This window comes from Sparus aurata, chromosome 3, assembly GCF_900880675.1.
Source record: "Sparus aurata chromosome 3, fSpaAur1.1, whole genome shotgun sequence".
In the NCBI taxonomy this organism is placed as follows: Eukaryota; Metazoa; Chordata; class Actinopteri; order Spariformes; family Sparidae; genus Sparus; species Sparus aurata.
The window spans coordinates 23,035,497-23,063,047 of record NC_044189.1 but is presented as its reverse complement, the minus strand read 5'-3'; the positions used below and the strand labels follow the sequence as shown (position 1 = coordinate 23,063,047).

The window sequence follows — 27,551 nt, the reverse complement described above, 5'->3', positions numbered from 1 at the left end:
TGGCGAAAATGACTGCACTGTTGAATAATCGCCATTTCACTATAACCAAAGCACAATGAGATTTTGTTATTACTACGCATCACTCAATTCATTTGGAAAGTGCATACTGTTTGCATTTTGTATTTAGGGCTTTACTCGTGTGTGCAGAGCATACAGACGCTCGCTAATGAACTAAAGCAGTGACTTGGATGTGCCTCCGCCTCAATTTTTTTTTTTTTTTTTTTTTTTTGGTCAAGCATGTTTTATTTAGGACCAGCTGCAGGACGGATGACACACACACGCATTCTGCATTTCCTCATGAGAAGAATCAAACACACAAAACAAAAGTAAAATAGTTTTGAACGTTTATGACACACACACAGGAAGATATCCTCCCTCCCTCCCTCCCTCACTCCCTCCCTCTCTCCCTCGCTTCTGCTCGGAGCCAAATAAAAAGTATGCAAAGTAAAGCAGTGGAAAATAATAAAAATCAAAGGATGGAAAATTGTAATGGACTGTCAGCTACAAGAGGAGTATGCATTAAGAGTTATTTCTCTGCTAACAGATGAGGGGCTGCCAGATTTTGTTAAATTCTGACTCCCTGCTCTTCAGAGAGAGACCTTTTTTCTCGAGGTGAGGGGTGCCGGTCATTTTATTAAGCCACATTTTGTAAGTGGCAACTTTGTCTCAATTATCACTTTTGCTGTAATCAAACCATAGGAAAGAAGCTGCGGCTGTAATGTAATTTCTGTAATGTAGACGGGAAGTCTGAGGCTCCCAGTGCGATTAAGCAGGGGTCAGGTTCAGTGTGGATATCAAGAACATCAGAGAATGTCCTCTGCCTCGCTTGATGAGTCTCAGCGGCGGTTCGGTCCCCAAAAAAGCAGAATATTACGGATAAAAAGTTAACGATAGTTGTGTGAAGCAAAGTATTTATTGTCGGCTTCAGCAGAAACACAGTGAATTTGTGTCATTACAGTGGCTGTCGTCCCATATGGCTGCGTCTAGAAGGATGACCTCTGGCCTGAAAAACAGAAAGAGAGAGATTCAAGAGCAGCCAATGTCCGATGTTTTATACGCATTTATATGAACATATTTATGTGTTATGAGTTTGACTTGAATTTGACTAAACATGTTAATATTCAGTCGCTACTGCCCTGATTGATGTCAGGGCCTATGATGTCATTTAGTACCTATTCTAATAAGCATCTTAAAGCTGAAATTATTAAAAAGTCCACCATATGATCCTCCTTAAGTGTAAGTTCTCCAAAAAGCACCATAGCTCAAGAAGTTCTTAAATTATCCTAATTTAACGAGTAGCTCTTTTGTTCGATTGGAATCCTGTGAGTGTATTTTTAACATTTTTGGGACATACCATTATATTTAAAAAAGCAACTTTGCCTGAAGTAATTGAATTGGTGGTTTGTGGACCATATTTATCAGGTTACATGCAGCCTCCTCTGAAGCCGATAAAGAGTATTCAGTAGTAGTAGTGCTCCCCAAGACATGTAAACACAAGTTAATGTGTAATGTTGGTGGGGTTACCCTTTAAGGAAGGCCCGAGGGCTGAAATGTCATAACAAAAGAGAAATGCAGAGTGTGTGAAAATTCTTTTCTACTTTCACCACAACCCTCGGTGTGAGTTATTTCTACTTTATACATTTATGCTTTTCTGTGAAGTGATATGAGTCAAATGCATTAATTTTTTCAGGTCTCCATATGGTTATGGAGTGATGCAGAATAACGTTTGCTGGCATGAGACTCAAGGGGACTGTGACTGTTTGATAGCAGTTAATGGGTCTTAATTTATTAAAGGGTAACTCCACCGATTTCACAATTAAAGTCAGACAGATGCTGTGTCTCAATTCAGGGGCTGCATCCTTCGGAGGCCGCATTTGAAGGCCAATTACGTCACAACGAAGGCTCCTCCAAAGGCAGCCCACAAATGCGGCCTTCTTTTCCCTCTTTTTGGAGGATGCACCGCTACTATCCTTCGTGGCCTCACATATCCCAAGATTCTTTGCGCGCCCGAAAAAGAGGAAAGAAAGAGAGAAAATGGCGACATCGCATGCCATGGATCGTCAGGGCAACAAGGTCTCTCTCAAGGAGTCCTTCGAAGGATGCAGATCCTGAATTGAAACGCAGCACTTGACTAAACGCTCAGCCTGCTCACTGTACATTAGGCTTTGTTTTAACAACTTTACTTTCAATAAATGTACATTTTATGATACTAGTGCTGCGGTAATGATCATTTTAAATTGCAAGAGAAAGGCACTGCAAAGTTGTTTATGGTGTCCCTGTTGCAAAAGAGCAGGGTTTACACTCAGCGCAGAGCTGGCTTCTTACCCAGCCGTCTCCTGAGTTGACCACTCTCAACCTTTAGTGACAAGCGGCCACAACACTAAAAAAGACGCAAAGCAAGTGTAAAAGCTTTACAACTCACTGTAGACCAGGCAACAGGAAAGTCAACAGTTGTTTCACAATAAAAATCCAAGGGTTAAGAAACAAAGGTCTTTGTTTTAAGCATTTTTTCCACTCTGGCAATTTTTCTGACCTGTAGAGATAATGGTGGGTTAATAAGTCAAAACTGGCTTGATGCACATCATCCCACAGAGTGCTGAATGTCACAGATCAGAGGTCTGAGTAAAGTTTTTTTGAACCTACTCATCCCGCTTGATCTTAGCATTACCAATAACATGCTTATCAGGCTTCAATATCACCAAGCACCATTTAATCAACTGTATAAATCGGGACAGTAGTGCAAAGAGATATTGGCATGCTGCTCAAACTTCTCAGACATCCTGACACAAATACAAAACAAGGACGCCACACATGGCGTTCAGGCATTAAAGCCGCGTCGCTTCCAGCGTGATGTTGATGTTTGCACACAAATCTTTTGGACAGGAATTTTAAAAGAATTATTGCATCCAAAGCAGGAGGCTGGATTTGCAGGGCGCAGGCTCCAGTGTTTGCTGTGGACTTGTATGCTCAGCTCGCTGCTTAACTCTGTCGCACAAACAATGAAATGCTCCAGGCTCAAACAAACAAGTTTATCAGGGCGGTGTGCAGGGGGGAGTGTAATTTCATGTAGCATGTTGATCCTGGGCACGTCTCTTTTAAAGGGACCGGTTTCCTTGAGTGCACTGCTCAATGTTTTACAAGGGTGACTCCTCCACAGAGCCCGATTAAAGAGGTGACTGTCTGGAGTTCCTGGAGATGTCTGAACGATCCTCGTCACCTTGGATAGCACTGGCAAGGTGGTATTTTTCGTTTGACTTCATAAAACCTTTACTTTTGCGGCTGCTATTTTCTACGGGTTTGATTACACGTTGTGTCACTCTGTGAATGCATGCAGTTAGAGGCTCTATACAAACACACTTGAGATAGAATACGTGATTTCAGACACAAAAGGCTACATTCAGACAGAGTCTGCTGTGGGAAAAAGCAGAACATGCCACATCCATCACGCCGCCTCCTGAAAGGCATCAGTGGCATGTAGAATGCGTATATTCCACCTAAATTATTTGAGAGATTTAAATATTTCACTGGTAATAGCAGCCACATTTAATAACGACAAGAGCTCCATGGAATCATAGAAAGTACTCGGTGCAAAAAGGCTTTGGCAAGTAGCAAATAGATTTTCCAGCAGAAACTTAAACACAACACAAAAACGGTTGGCTTTGAGCCACCTCCCTAAATATCATTCAGAGGCAGATTCTTCCACGCCTTATCTCAGTCCTCCTGAGTGCCAGCATTTACATTTGTTATTTCCCAGTTTAGCCTCATTTGTATTTGCTCATTTATCATAGCTGTTTTGTTGGAAATGCATCCAAGGTCTGGGAGTCTAGCCTTTAGAGGGAAGGAGGTCAGAATACGTGGGGATATTGTGCCATTTCTAAATGATCTAATTTGTGATTCTTGGCATAAGCAAAATGCTACGAGGAAAAAAACCTCCGCAGATTCAGCAGATAAGGATGAAGGGCAGGACAGTGTTTGTTTTAGAGGCTCGAGACCTGACTCCTGGGCAATAAGCAGATGTTTCATTCCGAGGTGTAAAGGAACTGACGGCGTGGCCTCATCTCGGATGAGCCCTTGATAGACAGGCGCTTCAGACCGCCGAGTCGAGGCTGCCTTATTACTGGTTTCACTTTCAAGGGGAATATGACACCACCATGAAAAGGATGCTTCAAACTGCCTTTTTCCTCTCTGGGTGTCAAAGACTACAGAGACAATTTTCCTGAAGTAACAATCAGACGATCTTTCTCGGCCTGCGCTGTATCCACAAGCAATCTTTGGCCTCTCTTGAATCAGGCGTCCAAAAAAAATGGAGCTCGACTGTACAATAACCACGCTCTAAACTACAAAGGGCTCTGCTCTGCTCTTTGGTTTCTGAAATGAGTTGCTTCTGACTGCATCCGGCTGCTTTTCAAGCCCAGTATTTTCTGTGTGTGTGTGTGTGTGTGTGTGTGTGTATGGGCAGACGGAGATCTGCCTCATTAACATTCATGTATGCATTTGATGTCAAACAGTCTAAATATTTAAGACACTAGAGGGCAAAGGAAAGAAATCTGGGAGCAGTCATAATTTGCTGTGTTACTGATTGATTGTCCTCGCTGTTTGCAGCTTGTATTGTAGCGAAGGTGCCGTATGTACTCCGGCACACGTGTTCGTAGGAGTGCTTAGCTCCGTGTACATGCCTGTGAGGGGCTGGTGGGTGTGTGGGTATGGGCAGGAGAGAGTCAGAATAAGCTCATCTCATGAATCCGTGTGTGTGTGTGTGTGTGTGTGCTCGCTTACGTCATTATGCGTGCATGCGTCACTCCGTGCGCTCGCATCACCGCGCGCCGCCGTCTGCGTGTTTGTGTCTTTGTTCACGTCCCAACCATGAAAATCCAAATAAAAAGAATATCAAGCTGAGGATAACAGTTTGAAACCACTCGGATGACAGGAAAACATTGGCCTGGCAGTGATATGCCTTTTATGCCATCACTTTGATGGTCAACAAAAAATCTCTTCTCTTTTTTTTTGTTCCCGCTTCATCACAGACAAAAATCCCACTCTGTATTTGTGATGCCAGTGTTAGCTGGAGAGAGTTTGGTATTGGCAAGAGTGCTTGTGGAAAAACAAACTTAAATCAACTGTCTAGATTGGTGTTCTCTGTTCATCTAAACCGGTGATTCCCAATGCGAGTTTGCTCAAGTACACCTGGGTGAACGTTGACAGTAGCTATGACAACATACAGGTTAAGATATGCCTGATAAAATAGGTGGGCTGCCCATCAACCCTGAGTCATTTATAACTAATGACTTTTAAATGAGTTGGCAGGTGAGCGGAGAAGTAAACATAGTTAGATAACAGCAAATGACGAACAGTCGAAATACAGTAGTTAGCTGTAAGTAGCCTAGCAATTAGCTGCTTTATTGAAACCCTCTTTTACAAAGATGGAGGGATGTGATTGAATATGGATCGGCAATTTCAATGGATTTCCCAGTGAGGGCCTTGTAAACAAATGGCTGTCACGTCTCTTGGATGGAGAAGACCATCCAACTTTTGTATAACAGGACGCAATGATTGGTGCTATAAACATCACCGGTAATAAACCTGAGAGCAGAGCGATAGTTCTGTATCTGTATCTATGTGGCAGCCCATTTGAATGTGAGTTCATTATCAATCTTGATAGCAAGGTATGTCTCAATATTGAATCCTTGCACAGTGGAGATACACAGATCTTTTTTCCACCACTGTCCTTTGCTCTAGAGAAGAGCACGAGGAACGTTCAAAACAGAGTTAACAGTTTAGATAGCGAGCTACAGGTTCTGGACAGACAGGTTGAAGAGTTAGCTATAGTTAAAAAGTAATGGTTTGGCTTGGTTGCTGTGTTTGTTTCTTCGTTGTCTGCTAAGCCCCGCTTAGCTTCTTCTCTCTTTTACTAACACACATGCACACACATACACACACACATCGAGATACACGTACTCTTTAGGGCGATCTGTTGTAAACTTATAGCTAACAACCCCGCTATAACATAAGACGTATGTCCAGCATATCCCCTTTATTGACTGTGAAGACGGGCTTCCCCGGTAGCACGGCTACCTTTTTGGGACCGTGGCTATCATCCCTGTAAATTCACCCCTCGTGTGACCAAAACGCACACGAGATCAAAGACGGCGCAACCGCTGCCTTTGTTCAAACCTCGCGCGCACGTGTAGTGATCACCTTTGGTCGATACGGTCACAGCCGCCATTTTTGAATTCCAGGTATGAATCAGTGAATCTGAAGTCATCATTTCGGAATCCGCGCTCTTGCGTGACACTCTTGTCTAATTATTGATAATTTCATAATACTGACATGTCGACTAATTTTCAGGCTATGAGACTCAAAGGTAAATCATTTGATTATTGATCCCTGATTTCAGGGTGGTGCCCCGTGTTCATTAATGACTCATAGTTACCTAGGTTTCATTAATCAACTATAATACATTTGATTGATTAATAATAACATATTAATTAATAATCAATAATCAATAACGATTCCCAACAGCTGATAACAGTAGTTTGCAAACTGTCTATTGAATCGCTCAACTTCTAATCTGAACCAATCCGTCTCTATGCACACAGCTGACTTATTATCAGTGCGTGTGCCGTTTAGCTGTTGCTAAGAATGCACAACGCACCACTGCAGAGACACGGCCGCGCACACCTCTTGAGGACAAAGACGTAAGAAAGAAGGAGTTGGTAGGTCACGCCAAGGAGAAGGTAGAAGAACAGAGAGGCAGTGACACTAAAAAAAGAAAGGCTGGATCTAATGGGTCTTTAAAAAAAAGAAAGACGTCGCTCTTTTCATTTTCTTTCTTCCTCTCCTGTCCCCAAAATGGCACTGCTGAACCATAAAATGCTGCAGCGCTCACCTCTCACCCCCCCTTGTGTCTGACACACATCGGGTTGCGACACCGATAGTCACCCTCAACGTTTGTTGTGGGGTTCCGGTTATCAACTCCCGCTGTCGCCGGCCTTGATCCCACATGCTCACTGGAGGCGCACAAAGGGAGGCAGGGAGGAAAATGGCATTGGAAATTCTGAGAAAATAGAATGGCACAAAGAGACTAGTGATGAAAAGTATTGTGGAATTTTAGACAGATTGAAAAAAGATGAACTATTTCATTTCAAAGACGATTCACTTTTCTTTTTTTTTGTTCTCGGCCTTTGATGCAAGCGGAAAAAAGCTTCACTTGATGATGGAAAACAGAATCTATTCGTGCGGTTCCCCCTCTCATGAAATACCCTACGACTGCAAATAACGCTGCAACAAAACTAACCTTCTATAAAAACACAGTCAATTGGACATTTGCCTCCGAGCCACTTTCTTTCTCCTTCATCTTTCAGTAATCCATTTCAGGTAAAAAAAAAAAAAAAAAAAAGAAAAAAGAAGCAGGCATACATTTGCTTTCTTTGCGCTGAATGATGCTTGCACTTGAAGCGAATCAGTCACTTTATGTAAGTTTATGAAAGCCTTTTGCATTGACCGTCGTAATGCACATCACATCCTTTGGGCCAGCGGATTTTTATTTACATTTCTGTTTTGTTTTGAGGAAAGAAAAAGAGCATCAGCGACTGATGTGGCCAAATTAGGTGAGCAGAAGGTTTCGCAGCGGAAATGGCTCCGCTAATGTGTGCTTCTGTTTAAGAGACGATTGCTTTCCTCCGATTTGCCTAATGTTGTCTTCCCTATCAGCAATTCCTACCGGCGTCATAAACATGCTGGGGTAAACACAATTCTCTCAGCCTCCATTCGTTTAGCCCGTAGACCCGATGTGTAGCTACATTTTCAAAGGCGGCGCAGGCGTTGCCGTGAAGCACATCCAGCTTTAGTGTGGACATCACTGTTTCCTCTGACCTTATCTATAGAGATGTTAGAAGATGGGAAAATATCACTGCTCAGCTCCGGAATGTTAAAGGTGCACTGCGCAGTTTTGTGGTGGAACTTTGCACCAGACGAGAAAGATCATCGTTGACATCATTTGTTTTTATGCATGAACAAACTAAATCAACAAACTCTTTGTTTTCATGTCTGAATAAGCAAACAGACCAATTTCATACTGTTTTATTTTGTGGCGGACCCTGCCAGCTTTCTAACTTCTAACATTGTGCTTGGGACCTTATTTTCCTCTGACAACAGCTTGTTTTTTTCAGTTATTCATGTTGCAACATTTCCCTCTGGCATTTTTCTTTTAAACGTAGCATTTTCCTTTTAAACGTAGCAGCCTCAATAAAATCTTGGCATTTTTACGTTTCCACAAACCACGTACACATTCAAATCTGTATGTGTCATACTGTACGTATCGCCATATGAATATAGCTACAATGCTTGTCATGTTATGTTTGTATTACATACAGTAAATGTGAGCTGACTTCATGGTGGTGGCATAACAGGGACCACTGTTCGGGACTGTGTTTCAACAGTTGTATGCATTAAACTATTAAACATTTATAACAAGATATTTGGACTATTTCCAGTCGACAGAATCAGGTAGGCCAAAACATCATTTTTTCCTCATCCCGACCAAGTGTTTTTTTGTGCCAGAATCTAAGCGACCATGAGCACGGCCTTGTCACCACATTAATTGAAAATGAACGCTAAAGCACAAACCTAAAGCCCTGCTCAGACAAAGGATTCGCGACGAGACAGGATGGTGCATCATCTCAGTAGCATGACTAAATACCTTTGCTCGAACTAACGGCTTTTCAGGCTTGTCCAAATCTGGATATAATTTGTATCCTCTTAAAATATCAATGGGTACAAGTATGAAACGGTGAAAACAAAAGGCGTGTGCTTGAGTCAGAGAGAGAGCAAGCCGCCGAGAGTGGCTGTGACTGCGAGCGGAGCAGGGGAACAGTCCTGAAGCTTTCAGTTTATCTGTAAATTAAGATTTTAATTTTAAGTGGATTTTCTCTCTCCTCCAATCAGAACTGCCATTTCAACCAGCTGAAGGTTTGTTAAAATGTCTAAACCGGCCACTGGTGACCTGGCGAGCCGAATCGCAGACGACAACATCAGTCGAGCCGAGACGGGCCAGTTACACACACTCACCACATTTATTCAGCTTCGGTTTGGAGGTAAGGCTAGGAAGTCATTGGCATTCAAGCCGCTGCGGTGACAGGACCCCACTGGGGCCTCGAGGCCCCGTGAAGCAAATAAAATAGACTGATAACACAATCCAAACAAGCGATGTCTCGGGGCTTGGATCCAACTTTTCAACACGGGGACCGAAGTAACACTCTGCTTTAAATAATCCAAATCGGAGCGTCAGATAAACAAAGAGATTGTTTTGGAATAACCTATGAGGCATCCGCCCTCCTCTCTTCCTTCTCTCCTACGCTTTTCTTTCTCATCCACCTCATCACTTGCTTCCTGTGCCCTCATCTCCTCCCCTCTGTCTCGGGAGCAGGGAGGTGGGTGGAGGCGTTCCACATGACTGAGTGCTATATGCTACGTTTCGCTCAGGGTGCATGTTTATTCATTTAGTCAAGAGGACCCGTGCCAACCTCTCTCCATCTAAGCAGGTGACTTCATGGGACCTTGTGACCTTTTATATTCTTTATTTATTGCTACTTTATTCCAAGTGTAGATGCACAGCTTAAAAATCCAACCATCTTTTCAGGACTCCGGCCGTCTTATAGCCATCAAAATTCAAAGCCTCTCCAAAATGACCTGCTCCTTTCCCTCATCCCTTTTTTTTTTTTTTGTTCACTCATTCACTCCTCTGTTGTTCGTCTCCCTCTCTTTCGGTTCAACCATGCAATGGGGCCATGTAAAGTTAAAGGGCTTTGTTAAATATTAATAATGGGTTTTCTCTACTCAGTCAAATCTTTACTCATTTCACCACAACAAGGCATAGTTCTGCCGCGCTAAAAAGAGAGGGGAGGAAGAAAGAAGGCAGCGTGAGGCGTGCGTGTCCTCTGAGCAGCTATTAGACTGGATCTGTTTGAAGCTAACTGAGAAACGGGCCCCTCCGGCGACTGCTGCTCACCACACAAGGTGAACGAGGCCAGTGTCGGAGTTTCTTCTGAGTTTCATACCCACCTATCAGATGTGTGATGCATCACTGACAGACACATACAGATGCGATTGCACACGGTGGCACCACTTAGAGCGATAAAGCTGTGGCTCAGCTTTTGACTCGCAGTGATTATAAATTATGAACATTGATGACCGGGGGGGGGCACATTTTTCTGGATGGTGTCATAATTTAGAGTACAATCAGCACGCGGGCGGCTTTGAAGGGTGGAGGCGACACACAGATGCGCCCGCATGCACACAGAGTTTGGTGGAAAATAGGCTGATTCAAACAAAATAATAAAAACCTGTGAGGTTTTTCACGAAGAGACACTGAACGAGTGTCACCCTTGTCCTTTTTGGGGGCTGATTTTGACGGTTCGAGCAAAAGGTGGCAAAAGTCAGGCTGGCTGTGATCACACAGGATGTATTTTTCACCTTGTCGGGTACATATAAAAGAACAAGTGGTGTAGGGTGATAAGCTGCTGCGATCACAGCCGCCTTCCCGCTGAGCTCATGTCACGAAGATGATTCTCGCCACGGTTTCATTCAACACTGTGAGAACAGTGCTTTTCTTTCTTCGGCTGCATTGTGAAAAAAAAAAACAGTGATCACACAGCTGCAACGCAAAGGTAACTCACCTCAAAGAAAAAAAAGAAAAACAATCTTTCAAATAACTTCTACGCCAGCTAGCCATTCAGATGTTCTGTTTGCCAGGCGTCCTTCCATCCCTCTCACAGCGCTGAATGATGAGCGAACGGCAAAAAGCCTTTCAAGACACGATCATTATGTCGTGTAATTGTAATCCACGGATCTCAATTTTTTATTTTTTTTTTTTTGGATTAGCTCTGATATAGCAGCTAAGAGACAAACTCATTCACCAGCAATCTCACAGTGGCGCACCTCCAAACATCCCTGCGTGGCCAAAAACCCTAAGAGGTTATTAAAAAAAAAATGTTCTGTTTGCAATTTAGGTAAGTGGACCCTTGAACTGTGCATAGTGGATCACCTCCTATTTCTCTTTTGTAGCAAATCAGTAAATTAGTTCGGGCATTGTTCTCATGAGTTTGCATGGCATTTTAATTCACACTCGGACGGAATAGACGGCCATGTCACAGTCTGAGCCTCGAAATCGTGAACTGCAACAAAAAGTATATTTTCACAACTCATTTCTATCTTCTTTGGGCACGCACACATGCCTGTGCTAATGTGTCTGTTTTTGTGAGCGCCGCCAACATGCAGCCAGTGTCGGAGCTGTCTACCCTGCTCCACCAAAGCACACAAGGTGTAATTCTTGTTCGACCTTATCTTTTATTTCTACTTTCACCACGTTGCCTCTGCAGCAGCACACATTGTGAAAGTGTTGTTCAGATTGGGAGGCGCAGACATCAGCTCATGCACAAGCCCGCGAGTTCCCATTACGGTCGCCCTTGGGTAGCTGACCCGAGTTGATCTGAAGAGGAATAACACTGACGACTAAGTCGCGCTCCCGAGTTAACCTCGCTCACTGGAAAGCAGCATAAAGCTGAGCCTATGTGCACAATTCGCCCTGCTATTTTTGCCAGCTGTTTTTGTTGGTGCAGTCTGACCCCTGGAGCAGAGCAGCGGAGCTCTTTGCTTGACAGATTTGGACAGAATTGCAAGAGCTGTTCAGTCATGTTTTATCAGCTGAGGAGCATCCCAGAATTCATGTCTCTTCATGCTTTTACTTCATCTGGGTTGTAATCCACTGTGGTCAGGATCAAGCCAAAGATTGCTACCGTCTGCTAGTGTAACACAACTGCTCGGGCCTTTAACAAATGGTAAGAGACAAGAACATACAGGATCAGTTTTAGCTTGTCCTACCAAGTTAACACACTGTTTTGGAATTGGTTTTAAGATTTAACTGACTACCTTCTAAAACACTTCTTGGTTTAGCTCCCAGTTATAATGAATTGCTGTTCCCCTATGAGCAGAGCGCTGCTTCAGATCCCCAGGCAGGTTTCTGCTGGCTGTTTCCTAAGTCCCAACTTTAGGCTGAATTATATTTTTCTGAGCACCTGCATCTATTTTCAGCTGATCCAGATGAAAAGACTGCGTCTGCGGCAGCACGCGGCCGCCGAGAGAAAAATACGCTGCGCCCAGCGTACTTTTTCCGAGAGCTTTTTTGTTCAGCTGCTTTGAGCACTTTCAGTTGAAAGGCGCTGGCATCCTCATCTTTTACTGGCTACCAATCATGTAATCAATGGGCGTGACTCATCATGTGTTCCCAGAAAATGAAGGAAATGGAGGAGATGTTTGTTGCTGGTGCGCTGTAACAATATGACATGATGCAATTTCATAGTCAGGTTACACGGAAATTTCTTTTGCAACCTCGGGCAGATACGGTCAAGAAGTTCACAGACAAATTAAACACACAGTTACACACACGGCACACATCCATAAAAGCACATTGCATAGTCATGACAATAAAACATTTAAAATAACATCCTCGGATGAAGATCCGAAGAGATACTGTTAGCACGTCTGAGCATGCTTTTGTAGTGGGTTGCTTGAACGGAGTGTGTCACAGGTTGACCAGTGATCTTCACACAAATCTGAAGAAAAATTGATTAAATTACATGAATTACAGTCATGTATGTTGTTTATGACAGAGCTCCTGTTGTCCAGTTCCAACTTCTGGTCAGTGTTTAGCACTAACCCCGGAAAAAAACGGCCCAGCGACTCCAACATCAAAAGAGGGCACTAGTCCACTACATCATTCATCCTTCAATTTAATGAATTAATGTCTTAATGTTGTGACAGCCTTGGAGAGCTTGTAACAGCACCCCAAAACGGCCTAAATCCAAGGTGTGACAACCATAGGAAGGAGGAAACATTCACTAACTGTGATCAAGCCACTGTTAAACTAATAATGTGACCATTCGGAACCCCTTCAGTGGTCCACCCCCCATGCATTATGTATACTTTTAGAAGAGGAAAATGATGTATATATGATGGCGGAGCTAAGCGAAAAAGCCTTCCAGTTCTAAAGCGCTGAAATTTTGCAACGCCTCGTGACGGTCGTGGAACTTACTATTACGGACAGCCAGCCTCCATCTCAACTGGGACAGAACAGACACAACATATGGCAGCATGAAATTCACTGTGACACCACTAGCAACTAGTGCCAACAAAGAAAGGAAGGGAAAAAAAAAGAGTAGGTGTTAGGCTAAGGGAATAAAATATGATGGAGAGGACGGGTGAGGAGTGGGAGGAAAGATGAGGAATGATCCCTTTATTGTGCTTGTCTTATGAGGGGCATCCATCAGGAGTGACACCCGGACAAATAAAACCCTTTTTTCCAGATATTCAATTATATAGCGCGAGGCAAGTTTTTACACACAGATGCACGCACATATGCCGGCGCCTTTACACGCCAAAATTGAAAGCGTACATGCACACACACACACATATGCTTCCTCCGGTTCTCATGTGTGCGGCGTGTCCCGATTCTACGTGCCTTATATTTAGCATCATTCTCACATCGACTGTTTAATCTCTCCCGAGGAAGATTTATTGCACGACGGCGGCACTTTCGTACGTAATACAAGTCGACAGTTTCATGAAATAAAATAAGAATCAATGGGGAACAGAGTCGCAGCTGCAGAGTGTGTGCGAAGACTCCCACGTAAATTACAGCTGGATGTAAATTCAGCAGCGCAAATTTGAACTGGCTCCAAACTTCAGGGAGGGGGGAGGGGAGATTGTTAGCAGCCTCACCTGTTGGGGAGGATAACGGGGACATCTGAATCCCGGAGGACCGTTGGCTCGACATGCTCGGGCTCCAAAATGCTGAAAGAAGTGAGGGGATTAAACAAGCGATTAGAAGAATACAAACGTGTGATTGAACGACGGAGAGAGAAAGGTGGAGAATGAGGATGAGAAACAGCAAATCAGTGCTTGACTCCGGTGAAAGCTAAGGGGGTGTCAGTGAGCAACAGGTCCGTATGTGAAGTATTCCCTCACAGATAAACAGTCTCACCAGATTGGCCGGCTTCGCCTTGGCAAAACGAATGAATAAGTAAAGAGATGAGTTCAGTGAACTGTCTGTGGGTAATATTTCAGAAATACAGTGGAAGCAGAGTATGAATGCAGAAATATTTCCAGAAAAAAAAAAAAACAGATTGGAAGTTTTGCTTTGGAGAGTTTTCATGAAAAAGCCCACACACCTTCACTGCACACAAAAGTCCCATAAAGTTGTCGTGTCATGACAGTATGTCGGTGATTCTTTCACTGTTATTCAAAGGTGCATTTCTTGTAAGAAACCATATTGTTTTGCTTAGAAATCAGAACCCACTGCTCGTGTTATTTTTATTTTTTTAGCTTGGCTTGGATATCTATTTGGCTGAAATTATATTCACCAATAAAGAGAAATACATGTTTGTTTTGTTTATCTACAGTGGGCAGATTCTTGGTTCAGACCGACAACGGGCCTTACTGTAATCTGAGCGGGCGTGATGCTAAGAATAGTCTCTGAAATCACTCCAGTTTTAAAAGCCACACAGGCACTTAACCAGCTGGAGGGCAGACAGTGGAAGCTGTTGCTTTGTGCCATGTGTGATTAGAGCATTTCCTACTTTGCGTTTGTGTTGTGCGTTACTCTCGGCCGTGAATCAAATTCAAAGTCATTTCACAGCGAGGTCGCGGGGCTACCCTTCGCTGTCAGCCCTGGCAGTCTGCCACCAGCACATCTGGACCCCTTTTGTATAACGTGTGGCAAACACAGCGGCGTGTCCGCCAGCTGGAAAACTCCGCGGGTGATAAAAGCCAAAACAAAAGGAGAGCAAAAGTTATGTCATCTGCAAATCAGTGCTACCATTAGAAAGCTAGGCTAACTAAGTATCTACACACAGAGTGGAAGCTTGGTAGCCGAGTTTGCTAACCAAACAAAATTAAGGGTGACGGGGATAATATTCAGCCACTGTATGTGGTATTACACCCCCATATCATTTCACAGAGCAGAAGCAAGTGACGGGGGGGCAAGACAGTGGCTGAGACAGAGACACCATGCACACTTTACCATCAACATGACTTTGAAGCTTATTTTAAGGAAACAAAGTTACATAATGTCACTTTATATTTGTTGAAGCCCCATGTGCTCGGTGTCTGGCAGATTATCTTTTTGTTCATTTTTCACAGCCAACAACGTCTGAGTTATACTATACTATAAGATAAGATACTATAATCCTGTAAAAATTCAGCACGCGGCAGCTTTAAACAGTTAAGTTACAGTCGAAACCCTCTGAGCGCAGAGAGACGACGCACCATAGGATTGGATCCACAATATCTTCGCCAATATACCATTAAATGTAACCTGTCTGCCACATCAGATACTGAGCAACCATTACAACACCAGGAGGGACCATTACCTTTTCTAGAAATGACCAGTCACAGCAAAGGGATGCTTTTTATGTCCCCACAGGGAGGATCTAAAAACAGCATAGTCCTGTAAGCAGCAGGTATTAGTCACATCCATAATTCTGTATTTAGGACTGCCAGGATATTGTTTGTATCCCTCAGATTAATTAATTAATGCTGCTTAATGCAAAGTTTGCCTTTGTTTTTGTCTAAACCACTGTGTTTTATGCTGTGTGACAACCACTCCATAAACCTTAAGCACAACATCACAGTAATGAATTAACATGCCATTTTAGTAAAGAAAAAAAAGTATATGGTAATTACCATTAATCAAAGTTTATTATATATTTTGAAGGGCTGTAAATTAATTAATCACGGAGCCACATTCCCACAGCAGAGATGAGCAAATTAGCTAATTAGAGTAGAAATTCAATAGACAATTGCAGCAGAGTGAAGAGGTATTTCATAATACTGATGATAATAATAATCATCATAATAATAATAATAATAGCAAAAATACAAATAAAAATATGTCTTTTGCATTTTAGCTGGAGGGTAATATGTCTTGGGATGCCAGGCGCTCACTCATAGCACCATCCTCCTTCTCTGAGCAGTTGAAAATGCCAAATTGTGGACGGGGTGGGTTTGATCCAAAGAGTGCGGTATGGAGAGTGAGCTCTGGAAGCCAAAAACCTCAACACTTTGCATCTTATCTCTGAGTAATTACTGATGCTCAATAAATCAACACAACTAATAATATGGTCAATTTGTGCTTTGGCGTGGTGAGAGACTTATTTATCAAATCCTGATGCACCGGTCTGTAGGTGCTTTGAGGATTTTGTTTAACACATTTTTCGGGTGAAGCTAAAGAGAGGGGTCAATGGTGTCGTCTCCCAGCGGCTGAGGGGTTTTTTACGTGCTGGTGAGAAAACTGAGAGCCGATTTCCTGTGTCTGAACAAACGCATTGATACGATCTATAACCAAGACTCTCTCGCGCCCACCTCAAAACCCAATCGATGGATCTATCCCTCTTTCCACCCCCATGAAAACAGTAACAGGAACGACAAACGTCCATATTCTTCAGGGGCTTTTTTGAGCACTTCCTTTGAGAGCATAATGCAACTGCACATAGAACATTGTTTTGTTGCTAAGTTACGACATTTTTCGACCGCCGCACTTTAAAGATCGCCTCAGCCGAATGAGTTCACATGAGTCAGCTCCACAGGTTTGTCCTCAAACGGACACGCTGCCTAAGCGACGCACAAGCCGAGGCGTGCACAACCTCCTGCATGAGCGGCTCGATTGTGAAAACATAAACGCAATAACTTTTTAGGGCTCTGGATCTCCGGCGGGGGGGGGGGGACGACTTCGGTTCACACTTAGCCTTTGTGTTTTTCATGTCTTTTTCTGTTTGACTCAGCCACACACCGATAGCAGATAACACACACGCGTGCACACAAACACACAGACTTGAGGAGGGAAAAGGCCACCTGCCAGAGAACAACAACAGACCTGTGTAGCCTAGCAACAGCTCGGAGACAGGCTTATTAGCTGGAAGAGGAGAGAGGAATGCAAGAGGGAAAACTTTGGCCTATGTCTCTGCCTCTCACGCACTTACACAAGCTGAAGGGCGCACAGGCTCAAATGCACAAGCCTTATTCGCGCCAGCCCTCCTCTTCCTCCTCCTCCTCCTCCTCCTCCTCCTCCTCTCACCTCCCTTCAAACGTGCCTTGTTTCTGACAATCCCACATTTGCAACAGACCGACGATCATGCTGCTAAACCAAACAGTTTGGCCACTCACTTCTTTTTCCACGTCTGCCAAGAGTGGAACATTTTTAATTGTCAATTTGTTGCTCTGCTTTTGTTTTTTAGTTTGGATGCTTTGGCACCCGACTGCCAGCCTAGGTATGCCAACTCACCAACAAAATGAAAGGAGCTTCACTTAATTGCTCTCTGCCAGAGGCAGTATCTAATATCTTGGATTTGATTACTGAGACAGAAGAGGTTTAAATCAATGCTGAACAACGGTAAGTGTGGCTGAGTGAAATGCTTGGAGGATAAAGCTCTCACAGAATTCAGGCAAATAGCGGACCTTGGCTCTACCTGAGTGGCCATGGATGTTTCAGAGAGAAACTCAAATGATAACTACCATCAATTCACAGCACATTGCTCATTCACACTCCGACCCGATGTATAAAAAAAAAGCTCTTTAACTTCTCCTTATCTGATTTTTTTTTTTTTTCGATCGCCCTTCACTCTCTTTGCTGTGAATTTAATGGCAGAATATTTAGGTCACGGTCAGTGGCAGAGCACCAGTAGGTGGGTGCCTGTGAGCTGAGACCCGTGGGTGAGAGAGATGCAGCCATTTTAAAAAATGTGTCAGTGTCTGAAATAGTTCTCATAACTTTTTCACACACTCTATAAACATTTACTCGCATCCCTGCATCAGCTGCTTTGCTGCCAAAAATAAAACTTTTATAATGCCTCCCTCCATCACCGTCATGCACTTTACAACCTCTCTCTCCCCCTATCTGTCTCTCTCGCTCTCTCCCTCACTCAGGCTTGCCTCCTTGCATCTCATTTCTCCGCTGACACCAGGAGACCCCCATATTGCCACTTGCACCCAGGGGGGATGTACATTGCAGCTTCAGTAATTATCCTGCTGGATTGGAAGTGCGGAGGCCAAGGGGGCAAGCCTCAGAGTGCAGTAAGCCTTGCTGTCACTGTCACCGCCGCACGTCGTGAAAGAGAGTGCAACCCGAATTTAAATAGGTCACAGACGGGAAAAGGGCAGGGCGAGGAGAGACCGAGAGAAGATGGAGATAAAAATACGACGTTCTGTTTTTACACAGAGAGAAGGAAATATTCTCCTTACCTGACACGGCAAAGTCCCCGCTGAATAAAAACAGCTGGAAAGTGAGTGGTTAATTATATCCCTTCACTTACTAGTCATCTTGAGGACTTCAGTCGGCTGTTGTCTGTCCAAGGTTTGTGAATGGTTAGTGAGAAGCCCCATCGGCTAGTTCTCAAATGTGCGGGAAGGTCAAACCCGCTCTCGTGTCTTAATACTCAACATTTATCTAGAGCAACAACCTTTAGAGAGAAACTTCTAATGGGGGAAGATTGGCTGAATTAACACGTCTCTTACAATAAAATAAGCCAGGTTAGATGCTACTAACCATTCCAGTCTATGTCAGGGATTAAGCAGTGTGCCATACATTAATTCCTTATAATGGACACCTCAAAAGGCATTAATTATCCCGCTTATACCACGGTTCTTCTCCGAAGACAAAGAAAATAAGACCATACATTTGCATTTTCATGAATTTTGCCCTATTGATACCTCCTGCTGCGTTATTCCTTACAACAGATCACGGAGTGAATACTACTTAAAGTTTCAAAGTTGCTGCTCGTGTATCAGTTATTAGGATTCTTTTTTACTTACGCTAGTTCAGCCAAGAACCAGAGGCTTCAGTAATAATCGTTTCACTTGGTAGCCTCCTCAGTGACCTCACCAGGACCGTTTTCACAATCAACAACCCTCCCCGACAACACCTGAGGGTTTGACTAATAGCCGAAAAAAACATTACATCCCTTTAGGTTCTCACACAATGGAAACTTTGTTCACTTGCCACTGTCGCCAAATCAATACTTTTTTCCATGTACTGTCGTTCCACAGCTGTCCGTTTATCTGAGGAGTCACCGTTTATCCAGTGTTCAGATCATGTTGACCATAAACTCAGGCTTCCTATCTGTCGAACAACTCAGTTACAGGTTTTTCAGGACACGGAATGCTCTGCCATCTAATTTTTATTACGTTTAGCACCACCACAATTTAAGAAAGTTGAAGGTTAAAGGTGAGTTTTTTTATCCCTGCAATGTTATCCTCATGGTCTATCTTTGTAAACAATCCACTGATTCTAATTTTATTTTAATTCGTTCACTTTTTTATGTGTATGTCTGCTCGCATGGGGAAATCTCATTGTGTGACTTTTTCTCTCCTTTCTCTTTGAACAGATTACGGCAGTTCCAACACCGGAAAGCGCCCAGCTCAAGGCCTCTGAGGGTTTATTGCACCTCTCCATTACAAATGTTATCGCTCGTGTGTAACTTGATCTGTATTAATACAACCACAATCACATGTTGTAGCAGCAGTCCTCTTATCTAATTCTAGCAGGGAAACAAATACAGTGAAAGTGTTGACTTTTATAGATGATTGAGCCAAATTACACAGTTTGGGCTATCAGACAAATCAATATGCCTGTTGTGAATTCATCTCAAGGATATCAATACATCAACAGCGTGTGGCTCAGATGGTTTGAATGCCTCCCACATACCCGTTCTTTCTCCCTGTAACAAGGCGGACACACTTTTTTACTGTATGACGAGTGAATGAGGCAAAACCTTCATTCCAGCGGAATACATTGTCGCTCATTTGCATTGCTAATACAACGCTGCACTTTGCTTACTCATTGTGCAGAAGACGGATCCGGTGGCACACTTGTTACGCGTAATTGCATGTTTACACCTTGCTGCTACAAAGTCACTTGTGCTGCATTAACAGACTGAATTTGAAGACGTTTTCCCTGCAAGTGAAATTAAATGTCACGAGTTCAACTGGTCCTCAGGTGGTTGAATACATGGCTGAAAAATACAGTTATATCACTGTCCTGAGAGCTTATTGTGGTGCTCAGATGTGTCAGTAGCGACCCCGAATACACATCTGTAAGTAGCCTTGTTGAACTTATTACCCCTGTATTGTCGAGACCACAAAGGCTGCGGGCTGTTCGATGCTTTCAGCTACTCTGTTGAAATTTAATGTGTGATAACAGTAAACGATGAATCATTTACTGCACTTGGGAAAAAAACAGCTTGAAATAGAATTTCTTTGTCACACAATATTTTGCTGGCTAGATGGCAGAAAAAGTTGCCAAGGCTGGCCACCGCATATTCTATTCAGAGGTCTTTCACAACAATAATTCATTGGTTTAATGAATGGGCGTATAAAAACGCTCAGGCATTGATAGTGTACCACAAAGTCCTACTTGAGCAAAAGAATTCTGCAGTTGGTTCCAGCTTTACTTGCAAGTTTTGTGGAAACAAAAAAATAAAAATGGCTGAGTTACACTATGCGGCCCGTCTACTGCATTGTCTCAGGATAGCTAGCATCAGCGATGTCAACGCTAACCGGTGTTAGCAATGTTAGCTTTGGAAATTATGGGCAACGTCAACGAAAGCTAGCACGCATTAGCAGCACTCATTGTAGACAGGATAAGTGACGCTAACTAGCTAGCCTTCGCAACATAAAGTATTGCAACAAACTGACAAGCACTCAAGGGGGCAGATGATTTGAACAATGGCTGTGAATTGATGTGAATGCACTGGTAGGGGAGAAATGGATTGCCACAGTTGCTTGAATGTTATCAATAACACCCAAAAGTTATTTTGTTGCAATAAATGTACATATAAGTTGCATTATTAGATTGAAATCATGCATATACGTCTGCATATACTGTACATATACACTGTATACTATGGGTCGACTGATTATTGGCTGATATTCAGATCCCATTTTCAGCATTTTTATGATTATCTCTAATTGCTTATGAGATAAATAATTTTTAAAAATGTGCTACCTTGGCTCTGAGCGAAATGCAAACTGCAAATTAACTAGTAACTAAGTTAAGTAAGTAAGTAAGTTATCAAATAAATATAGTGGCGTAAAAAGGACAATATTTGCCTCGATGTCGTGTAGTTGTTATCCAAAAAAGAATCACTGGTTTTGGAGATATACTGACCTTTACCTTACTACCTCACTACTTACATGCACAGCAGTCCTAATTGCCTCGGTGTCAGCAATGCCGACATGGTAAAGGTTAGAAACCTACATGGCTCATCATACACTATGTGCTCGCGTGTACAGCAGCATAACAGGGTTTTTTTTAATATATTCCAACACCAGATTGGTGTGATAAGTCTTTTTCTTGTGGTTCACTTACAGTGAGAAATGAAAAGAGAGAGCTTGGTGGCAACGGAGGCTTTGTTGGATTGAGAGCCGGGTTTTACAGAGCCTCTGATCAGCTGTGAATGTTCTGTAACTAAGCAATAATGCAGGATAAGTAGAGCTGTAGAGCAGATGATGTGGGTCACTGCAAAGTCATATACTCTTCAAAGCAAATCTCTCCCTTTATTCCCGTTTTAAGATCTGAACTCTAAGCGCGGTTAAAAACGCATGTAATCAGTAAGCCATGAAAAAGTGGGTTATCAGATAGTTGTCGCTATTATAATCATCCACTTGTAGGATGTATGGCATTAAATACATGTGTAGAATATACAATAGGTAAGAGTGCAGCGTGGCATAGAAAACTGAGGAAAACAGCAATGTGCCACAGCACACATCATCTTACACATTCAAATGTATTTTTGTAAATCAGTCCAGATCTCAGGAATATATTCACCTGATTGTTGTGAGGACAGCAAGGCCTTCCAAACCGTTTTGGGTGGTGGGGTCGAAGGCCGTGACACATAGTAGCCACCATCGCGGTGGCTGTCTGATGCCTGGGAGTCACTTCGTTCGGGAAGTTGCGAGTGGAACAAACCCTGGCTGTAAAAGGGCAGAAGAATGACGGATTAAAGAAAGAGAAGGATGAAGCCACGAGATACACTGTTTTGGGTTTTTTGAGAACTTGCCTTTTTTAATTCAATCTTTTTTTACGCATGACATGCTGTATAATTCCGCCGGTGAGGATCAATTACTCTCGAATTTCACCCACTCAAATGCCTTGTTTGCCTCTATTTTCCTCAAATCTGAGGCTAACTTGCCAAATTTCCTCGTTGGTTTCAGCACTGAAATTTCCGACCCCTTTGTAAACTTCTCACTTTGTACACAGCATCTAGTATACTGCATGGTCCCCTCCCAAATCCAGCGACAATTGACTGGCATCTGATAAGCAACTTCTCTGGAGCGACGGCTGACTGGATCATTCAATACAGATAATGGTTTTCTCATTATTAGACTCATAATTTGACAGGCTGACTGTACGCAGACATATCTAAACTAATTTAAAATTTCTGTGATGTCAAGACAAATTTGTTGATTGACAAGAAGACAAAGTTTGAAGATTTTTGGGGGCTTTCATCTGCTCAATAAAGGCAAAATTGACTTGCGGCATCTAATTTGCGACCGGCAGCAGGAGGATTAATGGAAAGTATCTTCTGATAATGGGCAGCATAACCTTCCCTGCACAATTCTGTGCTTTAGGACTGTCCAGAATGCTTGTCAGTGATGTAAAAATGTCAAATTATTATTTATATCAATACCAGACCACCCCAAATGGTGCCAGAGATCTGCCAGTGTTCACTGTTGAGTTTGATAAAAGGCACACATTAATTAATGTCACAATCAGTAACAATACCACTGGTGTGAGATAGAGATCACCAATCACCTCAACCACAGCCTCATTTGCATCCCGTGAATATCCTAAAATATCACAATTAATTTGACAATGATATATTGATGTTTAAAAATGCTACAGAGAAAACCTTTTAAAGCACAGCATGTATAAAGGGCAAGAGGACATGCTGTAGCTATCAGCTTAGCTGGTGTTGCAAAATAAATGTGCCCGACCGATGATGATCATGATGAATTCTTCATGCTGCACCGCCCCCCCCCCATGAAATTTAATACCCACTCCCCTGCACACACAACACACACACACACACACGTTGGATAAAGACGCCAAGGTATAAACTTACCTTTAGCTGTGTTAATGGCAACTGTCGGCTGAAAAGCACAAGGTCTGGCTTTCTCCTGAGGGGCAGCTGCTTGCTTCATGCCCGCCTTGGCAGCGCTTGCCCAGGTCCTGGCATTAACACCCACGCCATCTGTACCTGCAACTGCAATATGCACAGTGAGAGGGCAAGGATTAGCCCTGTTACCCATTTCACATGCACATCGTCTCGTCTGGCCTGTGTCACGTTGAGTGCCATGCAGAGGGTAAGCTTAACAGGACTGAGCTGTGTTCTGCTGTAAAGGAGTCCCCCCCTTCCGCAGGGTGTCAAGGAACGCTATTGAATCAGCGGGGCTATGTTATCAGAGAGTAAATTCTATCACAACGGCACTAGCTGCAAACGGCTGGAGGAGTGCCAGCTTTATGATTCACGTACGCACGGTCATATAGCAGAGCAGAGCCACCTTCAGCTGCTGTCGTGCACCTGTTGGCGGTGGAGGGAAATCAAACAGAAACACGACTTGCATCCACAATGGAATCACAAAATGACCTCCGCCAACGAGGTCAAGGAGGCCATTTTCCTCAGACGTAACTCGGGATGGGAAGCTAATCATGTGGTATTGCTGTGTTACAGGCCGCAAATCGTGTCAATTACACTCCTCGCCATGCAGCTACATGTCAAAGTAGCCGACTCCATTTGCCGCGGTCACCAGGAACTCCCAGTAATTAAGTGATGAGAAGGCTGGCCGGACGCTGCCTGAGTGGGACCTGACGCAGCATCCGCCGGCTACCAAATTTGACGACACGGATTTCATAATCTAGGTGGTTTTCGTGCCGGCTGTGTTCACAACAAGCCCATTAAATGCTCTTGTACAGTAATCAGTACAATCTCACTGCTTAAGGTGGACGATTGACTGATGGGTGGATGGCATGATATTATTGACATTGGTTGGTCCAAGCTTATGTAAGCACACTTGAGGTTTAGTTTTACAGGACAAAGACCTGACTGGATTTTTGATAGAAAATACAATCAATTTTAATGTTCTGGGGTTGGGTTGGGTTTTATTGGCACATGTTGTCGAATACGTCTGGAACATGTCCGTGGATCTAAAATGGTTAAAAGGCAGTCTTCTTCTCAGCTCGACTTTAACCTCGTTTCTCTTTTTATCAAACCATTTTTTTTCCCCTGGAGGCTAGTTGTTAAAGTGAACAGTAAAGGCCGGTTTGGAATTAAGAGTGATAAAGAACGATCAAGTTTGCCATTGGATGAGGCTTGATTTAATGAAACTGGGACTCTTACTCAACACAGGTATCCTGGCATGAACACATGTCTGACACAGATATGATTTTAATGATTCATAAAAGGTTAGAATTGCAAAGTTATGATCTCAGTGCAATGGTTATGCGAGGTACTGTAGGTACTGTAAGCCAGTAAAATTAACACAGTGTACTTGAGTTGTTGTTGACTTAATTCATATCTGTGTCCACTGTTCTGTTCTGCACCAACAGTCAGTGCGGAAAGGCTCACCGTGTAATTCACTTTGCCACTGCACAATAATCCCCTCATTATGAAAACATTTTCCCACTGAGTCATCCGACCGAGGAAGTACTTCTCTGCAACGCCGATGCAGAGTCACACTGTGTTAACACCTACACAGAGAAACGCAATGTTTGCGTGCGTGTGCGTGTGTGTGTGTGTGTGTGTGTGTGTGTGTGTCTGCATGTGGGAGGACAAGTGGTACAGAGCGCGGCCCCTCTGATTGATAACGTTGTTCTGATTTAGCTGTTTCGCTATTGACACAACGATTTCGATCAAGAAGTAGGTCTCAAGTTCAGAAAAAGTCAAACAAAGTAAGGGATGCAAAGAGGAAAAAAAAAAACTAACAGAAGCGGTTCATCAAATGAGTTTTTAAAAATGGCTGAGCAAAGGTGGTAAAACTTCGTGAGCTGCAATGTTGCAAACTTTGCAGTAGGCAACTTCTGGCAGGGACAGGGGCTGCTGCCTCTCTTCTGCCTTAAATTAGCCGAGTATGACGGTGTCATTAATATCAATAATTGATTCACAGACGGGGGTGGTTGTGTGTGTTTGTGCCGTTGTTGCTCCAGAGGGTATTCACAATGGACCAGAACTATATTGATGATAACCAGATTATTTATACCAACTGATAGAAGGAGAGGCTTATAAAGAGCACAGCTAGGCAGACACAAACGGCAGATTTATTACCTCCAGGAGGCGGCGGATTGTTGGCCTTCACTTCCCCACAGCTGATGGTTGGAGACTTGCGTTGGTTGGTCGAGCCAAATTTTTGAAGGTCCAGCACAGATTTCTGATCTACTGCACAGATGGAGGAGACCTCGTGGGGCACATTTTCCATCCTCCTCTGATGGGAAGCCCCATCCTCCTGGCGGTGGTTTGGTGAGAGAGTATGCCCTCTTTTCCCCTCTGCACCATTGGCCTCGGGAATCCCTCCACGCACTACGCCCAACGCTAAAGGTTTCTCTGGGGGCTTGAGAGCAGGGAAGTCTGCCAGAAGGTCAAAGGATATGTGCTGCATGTGGCCTGCTGGTGGTGCGTCGGTTTTTGAGTTTGCCCGAGTTTCTTCTGCTTTGTCTTGGACGGGAGCCTGCGCTTGGGCGGTCGCGCCGCTTGCCAAAGTGTCAGTGGGGATGTCATGTGGGTGGAATGAAAGGGGAATCTCCCACTGGCCATGCATCTTCCCTGAGGCTGGAGGCTCCATGGGACATGGTAGAATGCCAACCTTGATGGGCGATAACGGAGGAAAGGCATTCTCCGGGCTAGAACATGGGGAATCCTGCTTGCTGTCGGAGCTCAATTCATCGGAGTCTGGAATTTCGTTAACCTCTTCCTGACAGTCGTCATCGTCACTCAATGAGTCATCATCACTGCTATCAGTTGCGCAATTTCGCAGCCTGGGCAGAGTTACAACATTGTCGTAGTCACTCGAACTGCTGTCAGAGCCGCTTCTTTGACTCTTCTCAATCTCACTTTCACACGTGTCCTCAGGTAGCTTGGAAAGCAGTGGTGGATCTTCCGTCTTCTGCAGGAATTGGCTGTGGTCCTCGGGGGCAGAGCAGACGGGATTTTGCGCCAAAGATCGAGGTTGAGGCGCAGAACTTTGTTCAGCTTTTGTGCTGTTGGATTTGGTGACCACAATCCTTAGTTTATCCTCCACATCTCTCCACTGACATGAAAGTGAATCGTTTAAAAAAAAGGAAATATTAAAACTCTTAAAAGCAGAGGCTAACTAGCATGAAGTTAACCAACACATGAAACAACTTCAGCCTCCAAAGTCGTCTTACTTACCAAAATGTTTCCCCCCTTTGCTACCCCCTCATTCCGTTTCATCTCTTCTTCCATCACAGGGCTCAGTACCCGTGCAGGCTTGGCAACATGGGGATGTCTGTGGCCCGCGAGATAAGGGCATGGAGGGCCGACGGGGTCAGTGTGGTATTGCTGCTCGTCCTCCTTACATATTGTGCTTAGACCGGAATCATCGGCCTCTTTCTGCTGCTCCTTGGCCCTAGACAGGAAGAGAGGCGCAGAACACGTGTGGGAGTGTGGCAGGGTTAACGCATCTTTTATATGCAACAGGCCATCACACCAAAACCGCTTCCACTGCAAGGTTAACTGGCTCATGCCAACTTGTATGGAGCACTTTTTTATTCATAGCAACTGAAATGTGTGAAAGCGTTGTGGGATCGTCTTACAAGTCTCCAATATAGTCCGGCACTTTCAGGAGTTTTAGAAGCAGCTGACATTTATTTTAGAATCTGATCAGTGCGGTGATTATGTTGTATAAAGTAAAGGTCACTTGTATCATGAACATGCTCAGAACAGGTCAAACTGAAGGCACTGGGAGAGGTAGTCATTTTTCATCTTGCCCATTTGAAGGTGTCCACAGGTTAACCAGTTGATATGGGTCACCAAAATGTCTCTGCTACCATTTGACCTGACTTTTAGTTGAACCCAACAACATTTTGCCAGATAGAGTGTGAATCGTTGGGTCCATGGCTCCATCCTGTATGTGTGGTGCAGCACCCGCTTCTAACCATGACTTTTTAATGAGGCTACTCTTTAGTCACCAGCCTGTCGACTGTCGAGGCCATGAAGCGGAACAGACGGCCCGGTGAGACTCGGGATGCTTATGATAACGGAGACGTCATGGAGGCTCCGGTTGGCCGGTGAGCAGATGGTGTACATTAACATTATACAGTGGGTCTGTGACCGCACAGCGGCCCACCTGATCTTCACCGCAATGTTAGGATATGGGTTAGAAAAAGGCCTGAACTTCTCATCCATCCGCCTGTCAATTCATCTTTCCATTTTCTACAGGTCTGTCCAACTGTGGCAAATAATGTAATGAATTTTTAAAAATAAACGGTAGGC

General features: G+C 43.7%; 1 protein-coding gene across 7 annotated transcripts in view; it reads right to left on the bottom strand.

Annotated features, from left to right (window-relative positions):
* Positions 1-894: 894 nt before the first annotated feature.
* The window catches only part of c19h1orf94 (chromosome 19 C1orf94 homolog), a 28,519-nt gene continuing 1,862 nt past the window's right edge, over positions 895-27,551 (bottom strand). The window contains exons 2-8 of one of the 7 annotated variants that reach the window (XM_030411621.1): positions 26,469-26,685; positions 25,368-26,346; positions 23,169-23,309; positions 21,872-22,017; positions 13,774-13,845; positions 4,777-4,844; positions 895-1,003 (exon numbers count right to left, since the gene is read on the bottom strand). In XM_030411621.1, coding sequence (XP_030267481.1) covers positions 925-1,003; positions 4,777-4,844; positions 13,774-13,845; positions 21,872-22,017; positions 23,169-23,309; positions 25,368-26,346; positions 26,469-26,685 — 1,702 coding nt within the window. In that variant the 3' untranslated portion in view covers positions 895-924. Of the gene's footprint in view, positions 1,004-4,776; positions 4,845-6,886; positions 7,055-12,355; positions 12,609-13,773; positions 13,846-21,871; positions 22,018-23,168; positions 23,310-25,367; positions 26,347-26,468; positions 26,686-27,551 lie in introns of those variants that run through there. The other 6 variants (XM_030411620.1, XM_030411624.1, XM_030411625.1 and 3 more) reach the window with 6 other exon arrangements.